The 11,816-nt window shown below is 40.9% G+C and overlaps 1 protein-coding gene across 1 annotated transcript; it reads right to left on the bottom strand.

Moving 5' to 3' along the window:
- Positions 1 to 1,511: 1,511 nt before the first annotated feature.
- Positions 1,512 to 11,599, bottom strand: elmod1 (ELMO/CED-12 domain containing 1; the record flags this gene model as incomplete). Its single annotated transcript, XM_083986601.1, has 10 exons — positions 1,512 to 1,687; positions 2,119 to 2,252; positions 3,013 to 3,063; positions 5,544 to 5,612; positions 7,015 to 7,148; positions 7,273 to 7,402; positions 7,621 to 7,718; positions 7,888 to 7,916; positions 8,237 to 8,382; positions 11,583 to 11,599. The coding sequence occupies 10 exons, from the start codon at positions 11,597 to 11,599 to the stop codon at positions 1,512 to 1,514; spliced, it is 984 nt and encodes a 327-aa protein (XP_083842727.1).
- Between the last annotated feature and the right edge of the window lie 217 nt (positions 11,600 to 11,816).

Genomic DNA, 11,816 nt, shown 5'->3' with positions numbered 1-11,816 from the left:
GAAGCAAATGAGATCATGGTGGAAAAAATGGAGGCCCCTCTGCTTCCTCTGTGTCTCTGACAACAAACACAGTTGCGGGGGCCATTTGTTTAAAGTAATTACACAAATTAATCAAAATGATTGCAGTAATACTTTGCCTCTATTAAATGCTACATGTAGCAGCTACTGCATGAATTCATTAGTGTTCCAGCTCTGAGTTTAAAAGCAAAAAAAACAACTACAACAACAAAAAACATTCAGGCACGCGTGGTGCAAATAAACACATGTAGAGAAATGTGCAGTGAGATGAATGTAAATTATTGCTTTGGCTGATACAACAGTGGACACAGTGTCACATTCAATGGATTAAAAGAGAATCAAACAATCATGAAAGTGAGCACGTGAGGAACATTCAAAACTGAATATATGCACAGGGTTAAATCAAAGGCAAAAGCTTTTGCAAACCTCTAAAATAAATGTTCATAAATGTTTTGTTTTATAGAGGAAAAAAAAAAAGATTGTACTATCCAATCAGGAACAACGCTGCAAAAATGCTACACATTTAATATCCTGAACAACAAGTTGTTTTTTTTATATTTATGAACATCATTTAGCAGGTTTACAAAACTGAAGTCCGAGCTCACGAGAAACAAACTGCTGCTGTGATTTTAAATTCTCCACATTCGAGATTTTGGCAACAAGTAGAATCTTAGGTGTTGATGTCACATTGACATGATATTAATATTAATAATAAAGTACAGTACAATCTATAGCAACTACCTAATACAGACAAAGTTAAGAGATGCACTGGCTTTTGATTTGACTTTTGATTGAATCGGCGCCAGCTACATTTCTTCATTTAAATCATATATCTATAGCTCTTCAATTTGAATATAAAATTTGCCCAAGCAGCTGTAATTGCCAGGATATTCTGAGCTGATGATCACTAAGAGGGATTTTTTTTTTGGTAGAGAAAGTAAATTTGGTTTGTTGTTAGAATAAGCAGAATAAAGGTTGCGAACTGAGGTGTAACGGCTGTGATACAATCGTCATGAATCATTAAAGCAACAGAATAAGGATGAGTCTGTGGTGATGGTGTGGTGCAGCCTCCTCATGCACAGCTACAATCGCTATGGTCATCTCTGATGCTGGTGGTCTAACGCTGCAGTGAGGGCGTAGAGGCAGTGTGTGTGTGTGTGTGTGTGTGTGTGTGTGGTGGTTGGATGAGCCGTTGGCAGTGACAGCGACATGATGTTTACCGGGAAAAGTCGGGCTGAGCAGAGGAGGAAGAGAGCCTCCCCAGATGTGTGTCCAGCTGTTTGAGTGTGAGTGTAAAGGGTTTTCTGATTTCTGATTTTCAGTTGGCCTGCAGGACACCCAGGGAGACCTCTGTGGGGGGGTATGAAGGGCTCAGTGCAGGGGTTGGACGTCAGGAGTGTGTGTGTGTGTGTGTGTGTGTGTGTGTGTATGTGTGTGTGTGTGTGTGTGTGTGTGTGTGTGTGTTTGTGGTGTGTGTGTGTGTGTGTGTGTGTTTAGAGGTTGACCAGGTGGAGGTCGGAGGCGGAGAAGTGGGGGCACAGAGCCATGTCCGGGTTCTTCAGCTGCCGCAGGATCCTCCGGTGGAACTTGGAGCGGACCCGGTTAAACTCCATGATGTCGCTGGGGTCCTCCTCGATCCAGAAACGGTGGAACTCCTGCATCAGGTAACCTGTCAAGGAGGAAGGGAAATAAAATACTTTCATATTGATGGATCACATGACTCTAATAGTCTGCGTTCAAGTTCTTTCAGTTAATTTTCCAGAACACAGACTGGGAGGTTGATTATTTATCAGGCCTGAAACCAAAACATTGAGCTAAAAGCTAAAAACCTCATAGTTTGGATGTTTAAAATGTTGTATATATTAGAAAAAGACAGTCATTTGACACTGAATATTGAGGAGGTGTTATACTGCCCTCTACTGTCTACTTCTGTAAATGTTTTTGTTCTGAATAAACACATGAAACAACTAGATTTCTGAGTTACATATGGTGTGAGCATACTGGTCAGACTGAACTGTCCCATGGCCATGATGCATTGCAGCTCTTCAAAAAAACAATGACGTTCTGCCTGACACATATATATATCTTATTGCCACTCACAGAAGGTCTGCTGGAAGTGCAGCAGACTGGGCATCTCCGGGGCCACGTTGTACAGGTGGGTCTTCAGAGCGCCGCTCACCAGCAGACAGTGAGCCAGGTCTGTGATGTTGATGCCCACGATCGCAAAGGAATAGCTGGAGAAAGGTGATAAAAAAAATACATAGTGTAGTTAATTTACATGAAGCTAGTTTTGTGTTTGTTTTAAAAGAGAAATTTGGTGATATTTTAAGCAAAATATTATATTTTTTATAAAGACTGCATAAATGCTGACAGATTACAGAAGTGGGTGGAGCAGTGTTTAAGTATCTAAATAATTCTAAGACTAAAACACGCGTACATTTATGATTTCAAAATAATGCTTTAAAATGGAAAACCAACCAATATCAATGGTTAATACTGGGTTTCTACTAGACATTACTGTGTCCCTCAACAGTCGATGACTTGCAGTTTGCAGCTCGTCCTCATGACTGTGTGTAACTGTGAGTGTGTGTTTTTATAGTGAGTCCTTATCGGAGCTGCTGCAGACTGGAGGCAGAGGGCTGAGTAGGAGACCACACAGCCTTAACACACTTCCTGCCTCTTATACACACACACAGAAAGAGAGAGAGAGAGACAGAGAGTCTCTCTTTACCCACAGCGGTACGATGGCCACTTTACAGAGTCCTTCCACTGCTGTCACTGCCTTATTGAGGTCAAAACTCAAACAGCTCCAGCAGTTGCCCAGTTTTACCTCCACACACACACACACACACACACACACACACACACACACACACACACACACACACACACACACACACACACACACACACACACACACACACACACACACACACACACACACACACACACGCATGTCTACACAGAGTAGCCTACATGTGCTCTTACACTTACCCAATAGCTTTGTCAAGGCTCTTCTGCTCCCATTCAGGCTTGTTTATTTCACTGTGAAGGACACACACTGAGTTATGTGCTGTTTGCATGTGAAGCAGCACTGAGTGTAGCACAGTGTGGAAGAAAACTAAACCTACAGAGAAAAAATGACACAACATCTTGCGAGGTTTCTTCTTTAAACGGATGCTTCTCTTGTGGAAGCATCATGTAACACGTGTAAAATATTACATCTCGTATGGCATCATGGGAAGTTTCTTTCTATGGATTTAGACACAGTCCAGTCTAGTCTGAGAGCTCCAGAGGTTCTGAGACTGGACTGCATGTGCAATTCACCCAATCCACTTCAATACAATATGCACATCACCCCAATTATCCATAAAACATATTTATTATAATAAGGCTCTACTATGTTTTAGTGATGCTATTTTGTCTAATTAATTCAACGAAAAATATCCAGGCAACAGATGCACAAGTGGCCCAGTCCCAGTTCTATACTGATTCTCTTTTGGATTAAGGAGGAGGCAAATTAGTTGAAAGTTGTTACCGCTCATCTGAGATTAATGCATTGCGATGCGAATGATGACGTATGATAAATTTGGTGAAGTGGGATGAATGAGACATGGGATAGGGTCAATGTGTTGCCCCTGCTATAAAGAAACCCTCATTCAAACCATCTAAATTAATCTACAGGAACTAACAGGGATCTATACAAAACGACTGTGGCACTGTGGCACAAGACTGTGTCACTCTGGATACTACATACAGTTTTTAATTAGAAATACTGTCTGTACTGAGTTACTCCTGCCTGAGTTCAAGAGAAGTCGAGATATGATCACAACTAAGAAACCTTTGATCAGTCCGTTTGGCTCACATCACACTTTTTTTCTACCATAATGGGATTTTGATGTGAAAATAAATAGAGAATTAATGTGTATGTGAATGGAACTTAAGGTAAAGAGGGAAGAAACCTCACTTATTGGCTCATTGTGACTCTCCCATAAAAGCAACATTTATCATAAAGTTTATTATTGATTATTCTAAATATTGTGAAATGCTTTGTTGTTCAAACTGCACTATGCAACAATATTAGTTAGTTTTCTAATAAAGAGGCAGATCCAGTGAGTTAAATGTCATATTGGGAGCTTTTCCTGGTCTCTGTTCAAAAGACTGTCCTGCCATTATTCTTCATTTTTAAAAAGTTGAATCTTTTTAAAAATCTTTTTAAAAATCCTAAGACTTTCTGAGGTCTCCACCCCGTCTTTGTATCTCAGCTTCAAATATAAGATAGATCATTTATCTTTAAAAACAGACCAGGCTCAGACTATTCAATTTGGAAAATGCTCAGTAATTTCCTAAACAGCGCTGTCACAGTCATTGGGATCTTCCTCTCTGCCTTCAGCCCTGTGCTGCATTCAAGGTTGATAAGACAGCAGGGTGTCCACATGGTGCGGCTTTATACTGTGCATGAAACATCAACCAAAGAAAAGAGAGAGAAAGCTATGAATAGAGCAAAACAGCAAGTGAATGAAAGTGGAAATCGAGTACCTTGGCTTTCGGTGTGTGCTCCTACAGTGCGTGTGATGAGACAGAGGGGAAGAGGCATGGGCAGAAGGAGGTGGAGGTGAAGAAGAGAAAGAGGAAGAATCTTCATTTGTGAAATGAGGCAGCTCGCTGAGATGCCAATGACAAACAACTCAGGCAGCAGCAGTCAATTAAAGAGGATGCAGTGAAAGCCACCAAGCTGTAAGAATGAATATAGTCAAGCAGAAGGTGGTAAATGCAGCGTTATGGATGATAAAGTGCAGTTTAATGTTGGGGAGATTACACCAAGTCTCTGGTAGAATATTTTGTAGCAGTTGATTTTTAGCCGCCGGGCGGCAGCAGAACAAACTGGAACCAAAACATTGTATACATTATCACCTGATATTGTGAACCTGTTATAAAACGATTCACGTTACACCATAGCAGTCACTTGGAGACCTGTTTTCACCCATTTAAGGGATATAAATTCATATGGTGCTCTGTTCTGGTCTCCACCATCTCCTATTAAAATAAATCTGTGACTGTGGAGTACAGAGGGTTCATCAGAAGCTTGCTCATTGTCTCTGAGCCTAGTTTCTATGCTGCAAAAATAAAACAATGACCTAAAGCAGGCTGAAAAACCTTTGAAAGCTGATTTAGTGAAATTTAACACTATGAGCAACATCATGTGAAATATAGTCTTTGATCCACTATTGGTAGTAGCAATATAAATGAGTACAGGCTTGTGGTAAATGTCAAGTGTTCATGGTTAGTGTTTCAGCAAATAACAATAATGGTTTATGGTTATAATAATAATAATAATAACTAAGTGGAATCTATCAGATGTTGAGAAAATTTGACTTCTTATCTTTGGTAAAAGTATAGACCATAATTCCCCGGCATCCATTAGAATATATTGATCCACCAGAGACCTTCTACCAAAACACTTGGTGTATTCCTTTAACATGGCCGTGGTGCGGTAAAGGTCGAGATGACGGCGGCTGACGTACTTGTGCTTTGGTTGCAGGGAGTCGTTGAGCATCTGCAGAGCAGTGGCCTTGTCATGTTCTGCAAAGTACCTGCAAGGAGACAAGAGCAGCTTTAAGATAAGGAAAACGATGAAACACATCCTAATGTCCCACTTATGCCCGTGCAATGTGACAGATGATTTATTATTCAAATGAAGTAATTTTCTCGATGTTAAGTTTTTTTTATACCTAAAATACCTCTTTATATGTATAGCTGTGGTGTGTGTAAAAGTTTGGACATCCCTCTACCTGCCTCCTCTGTTAACTGACTCAAGAGCTGTCATTAGGAAGATTCAGCTGATGGTTTTTCCAGAGCTGGTAAATTCTCTGACTCCTCAAACATCATAGTAAAACTCAATCACATGGACTGTGACTCTGAGCAGCTGACTGAGGATCTGACAGTGAAGCTAACTGACGGCAGCAAAGTGCTTCCAGCTTAAAATTTCCCCTGTCTGAGATGTCAGTAAGAAGTAGCAGTGAAAGAGAACTGTGGAAGTCAAGACAAGATCTGAAAGACCAAGAAAACTCAGATAAAACTGTACATCTGCTGGGCTGCAGAGGCAAGGCGAGGCAATTTTATTTGTATAGGCCGTTTTTACAAACAGTTTGTCTCAAAGGGCTTTACATGGCATCATACAGTAACAACATACTCTGCCCTTAGACCCAGGGGCATCATTCAACTGTGCAGCTCTGCAACACCTGAAGTATTGAAAGCAATGGTCTTTTTGGAAATAAGTGCAGTGGATAAAGTGAAAAACTGAACTTCAGTCACAACCAGGAATGAAAATAACTTATCAACTGTTAATCACGATGGGACAGGGTTGGCCCGAGTCAGAGGTGACAGAGAGGCGCAAAGTGTCACTTTACTTTTCACTTTTTGGTTAAAATCTTGCCTTGGATGCCTACATCACCAGGACCTGTCCTACATGCGTTCTACTAAATATGAAAGTGAGAAGCAGCTGGTTTCTAACAGCAGGACGATGATCCAAAAGCAGATCTCAAAATCTGCCATGAACCACTTTGTGAAACACAAACTGGAGTTGCTGGAAACCTCTTCACAAGCTGACCTGAACCTGAACATCTCTACCAATCTGTGGGTGGATATCGAACATGCTGAGTGAGCAGTAGAGCCTAAAAATATCTTTAATGTGAAGCGATCTGCAGGAAGAGCAGGTGACACTTTATAACACAAGAACAGGAAAGACTCTCGTTTTGCAAGCTGAGGTCTATCTGCGAAAGGGAGGTCAGTGTCCAGCCTACTGTAAATATCACATTTATCATTTAAATTTTCAAATATAGTATATAAATATAAACATTTGAAGAAAAGCTCACTTCACTGCTAAAATCATACATAATTTTCTTTGCTCAGAACTGTATTTCCAAATGTTTTTTTTGTGTGTGTCTTGTTAACCATGATCTGTGTTGTGTAGGTTGTGAGGAGATGGGAGCTTACACCAGGTTGTGCAGGCCCAGCAGGCCCATGCCTCTGAAATCAGTCTTGGGGTCGCTGCCCTGGAAACCGATCTCACACCACTGTTTGGAGATTCTGCCGGTGAGGGGTGTGTCAGGACGCAGCTCCTTCCACAGCTGCCAACACACACACACACACACACACAGGGTGTAAACCAAGGACAGGCCAAGGAGGTCCAGTAAAACTAATACGGATGATTAGTGTTTACTGATTAACTGTCACTTTTTTTGCTCTCCAGACCTTCATCAGCATGTCCTCGTGCTCAGCGTTTTCACAGTCGTAGGGTTCCCTGCGCAGCTTCTCCACCTCCATCACCAGGCTCCTGTAGCCCACGATCTGCAGCAGGCTGGCCTGCAGAGAGATGCCCAGCCTGGGGACACACACACAGAGAGAGGGAGGCCTGTTAGTGTGAAGGGCTTCATGCAGTCACTGCAGTTAGTCTATAATGGCCACACTTTAACAGGATGCGAGCTGTGAGCGTTGACAGGCCTCTGTGATAATCTCTAATTTGTCACATCGGCCTCATGTGTGCGACAAAGTGTCACAAATGCGGTGTGTGAGGCGGCGGCGGCGGCGGCGGCGTCTCACTGTGGGTTGGTGTCGGGGTTAATCTTCTTCAAGGCCATGATGTCGTCGATGGTTTTCTCCACTTTGTCGGGATGGACGCTGAGAGCAGACTGCAGCAGCTGGAGAGGACAAGACCAGAGAGGAGGACGAGGGACAGAGGACACCGAGGAGACAGAGGAGACAGAGAGGGAGAGGGTGGACGTGAACGGACTGAGAGGCACACACCTGCATCACATCCAACATACTGTAGGCTATGTCAACCTCGTTCACAGATTCAGAGAGTCTTACCCCATTCTTGGAGTACCTCAGAGACGACTCTGGAAGGAAACGGTTGCAGAGCGTGAGCGTTAAATATGAAAAGCAGCTGTTTAGAAGCTTCAAAGAACAAATTTTAGTTCAAGGCAGAAATTAAAAATGAATACACCAGATTTAATTATAAATGGACATTATATGAATTTGGAAAAGATGAAGGGTAAATGGATGGAAACCAAACCGTTCAGTAAATAGTAATGAAACGCCATTTCCATTTAGAGCAAAGATAATAATACACGAATCATATATAATTAAAGAGAAATATGCTGTTCGATTTGAACAATGCACATAATTAAGGGAAGCGTGCAGGCGGTATCTGGCCTACCTATCTTGAGGGTCCTGCGGGCTCCGTGCTTGTTGTTGTAGCAGATCCTCTGCAGCTCGCAGCGTCCCGTAAACTTCCTGGCGACAAACTTGAGGCCGCGCCACAGTAGTTTACAGTACAGGAACACGAAGAACTGGGTCACCACTCTGTAGAGGAGAAGATGGAGGGTTGGATTAGACTAAGAGGAGGACAGACAGGATGATTGGTATTTTTTACATACAGTATACATACGTACATATGTAGACTGGTACAGGGGAGTGTTTTTTGTCTGTGATGTCTGTTTGCAGGTACATATTCCAAAAAAACAGGATTATATGTTTCTATTTGTGCTGAGGAAACTGTTTTACCTTTCATACATATTCATATAAATTATCATCCATTTTTACTCGGTGAAAAATGCATCATAACAAACCCTTTTCTTTGCCTGAGAGACCTTTTCTTTTCAATAAATGTTTCATCTGCACGGAAAGAAAAACTGAAGAAAAAATAAAACTGCTCATTGTCTATTCTATTAATCATGTCAGACCACTTTTTGATCCAACTGCATGCTCTGACTCATCACTGGATTTTCTCATTGAGAAAACAAATCAAAAATATTTTAGTTTTATTTTTTTTAATCATTGTTCTCTTTCCATTTATTCCTGTCTCTTTTTTCTACCTCCCTGCTTGAGCTGCTGTAGATTTCCCTACTGAGGGCTGAATAGTCTTGATAAGAATTAACATTTAACGGCTCTTTATTTTACAAGCACAGCATCCAGGCTGATGGGACGTGTGTATTTAGGTTAAAATCAATGTTAATCTTGCCATTTTCCGACTGTTTAAATTTGCCCTGATCGTAAATTTCTTCGGGTGGACTTCAGAGTTCAAACTAAATATCTGGCAAAGTGAAGACATGACACTAATGAACAAATAGAGGAGTCAGAAGAGGAAGATGTATAAAAGAAAGGAAGAAAAGTGTGAAGATTGTGCTTCACTTGTCATACCAGGGGACGCTAGCAACGAATCAAAGTGTGCTATTTTTACAGGTGGCACTGAGAATGAAAATGGAGCTGTGTATCCTGGGAAATGTAGAGTGACCCATTAAGAAACTTGAACTGAACTTATTCTAATGTTATTCTAATGTAATCTGCAATGCTCTTGTAACAACTCTTCTTTACAGTCACCATAAACTTACTCATGTTTTCTGCGGGATTTCAAGTGCATACACAAGAACCAGATGCAATAACGCTGTGCAATATATTTCAGTATTTTGAATTGTATTTTTGATTAATTCTATTTAATTGCACATTCTATAAATGTATTTGGCAAATGCATGTTCTTATTATTATTTTACGTTTGTCATTTTTCTTACACTTAGACATTATACATCTTCTACCTCATTTTTCTCATTGCAGTAACAAGTGAATATCCCCAGTGTGGGAACAACAAAGGTTTATTTTAACTTCTATCGTTTTTACCAAAGATACAGAGAAGGTCATTTATCGGGCTCCACAATGTCCGTCTTTGTTTGTTTTTGTGGAACCCGTTCAGGCAGAATTAAATCCCTCTGATGCAAAACATCATCTTCCTTGTCAACAGAGGGAAGGTAAGTGATCAGAGCACACAACAGTAGGATTAATTCCCCCTTCTAAGCTTCTGGATGGGACTGGCATGTTAAACAGCTCACATAGACACTCTGTCATTTTCTTAACCTTCAACGAAGTGAGTACAAAGTAAAAGAGGGGATGGGAGAATGGATTCACATGTGGGGAGTGAGTGCTGTTCAGTTGGAGAAAACACTTTTGTAATATCGTCTCTGGCTAAAAGGATATTTCTGAGTGGTGCCTCTTATATAACCTCAGTGTAGTTGTGTCTCTTATAAAATCTGTGTGTTTGCTTTTCATGTCTCAGATGTCTATGGGAGAGCTTCCCTCTAAACTTCTCTCAGGGTTTCATTTAAATAATTACTGATGATCCAAATATCCAAATCTCTCCTCCTCCTAATCATCTGATGACCCCTTGACCCCTCAGGTTAATCTGGTGGCCCTTTGAAGAGCCATGCCCCACAGGTTGGAAACAACTGGAACAAACCTGTAGATATAACTGTAGCACTGTAGTATAACTGTAGTAGCATATTTTAAAAATGCTGATTACACACTAATGCATCAATATTATCATTTAAAATTGTATTTTTTACTTATTCTTTTCTCTGTAAGTAGGATTTTAAATACATTTTTTTATTACACAACAATTATCATAGAGAATGTGGATCATATTTTTTAACTGATGAATTTATGAGTTCTGTAATGCAAACCTATTGCATTATGGGAAATGTAGGATCCAGCTTATTGAGGAGTGAAGGTGAGTTGTTATTAAATATGTCTCCGGTGCAACATGCAGCACTAAGTCACTAGAGAACACAGTTATGAACCAAAGCTATTAAAGGTGCTACATGAATAATTTTTACATCAGTAACCTATTACCACATTCCTTTTAGTACATTAGTATAATTACTGTAAACAAACACAGTCATCAGCAGGAACTATTTGGCAGCCTCTACTGGCCTCCATTGTTCATTAAAAGTTAATAAAGCTAAAGGTCTTTGAGACCAAAAGCAACCTGAAAATGAAAAAAATGAAGCAGCAACACAAACAGCAAGAAGACAAGCATGAGAATTTCTGGGAAATGTGGTACAGCAGTACTTTTTTAGTGACTGTGCAGTAATAGTACTAAGATAAAACTTTCCTATTGATGTCTGAAGTGGACCAGTCACTCACATTGTGCAACTTCTCCAAATTTTATTCTGCTGAATTATCTGCTTTTGTTTAAATCTTCTTTTAAATCCTCTTTGTAGGCTTTTACTGTTTGTTTTATATATCAAAGTGCTGGAGCCTAATTTATGCAAATGTATACTACAAAAGGGGCATTTAGAAGCAGTTGCCTATGTGTTAAATATTATACCTGCCATAGCCTGCTTTTTAAATGAAGACTGCCATCATAATATTCACCAGCCTTTTAAATGCAGATCAATCTATTGAACATAATGAACAGAGCCAGAGGAGAGCACTTGGTTAACATGTGCTTCATAATTAAAAGGCCTCCTCTTCAAGCGACCCACTCAACCCCATTTACACCACAACAGCCACTTTACTGGACACACAATATCCTAATCGATGATGAGGAGGCTCAATGGGAGAACTGGGAAAACACGGTAGTACAGTATTTGGTATTTACAAGTGATTGCAGCAGATGGGTAAGAAACACAGATCAGAGGAGAAGAGCAGGAAAGAGGGGGGGTCATTTACAATGAATTTCTTCACGTTTGGACCTAACTGTAAAAATGAACGCAACAATGGAGGCTCTGTACCTGAGAAAATGCTTCATGTTGGCGGCTGTCAGCCCTCAGGTGTCCTCGGTGCTGGTTTCTGGAGAGATCGCCTGGAAACAGAGGAGGAGGAGATGGAGAGGGGGGTCAGGTTGGTGGATAAGGCCGACATGAAGCGCTCAGGTCGGGCCCGAGGCTCCGGAGCTGTCCGCGGTGCTGAACAATTAACGCGCATGTAATCTGCGCCTCTCGGGGTATAGCTACCTCGACCCTCCC

Source organism: Trachurus trachurus, assembly GCF_905171665.1.
Source record: "Trachurus trachurus genome assembly, chromosome: 14".
Classification (NCBI taxonomy): domain Eukaryota; kingdom Metazoa; phylum Chordata; class Actinopteri; order Carangiformes; family Carangidae; genus Trachurus; species Trachurus trachurus.
Note: the sequence above shows the minus strand (reverse complement) of the source record. Positions and strands in the feature narration are given on the sequence as shown.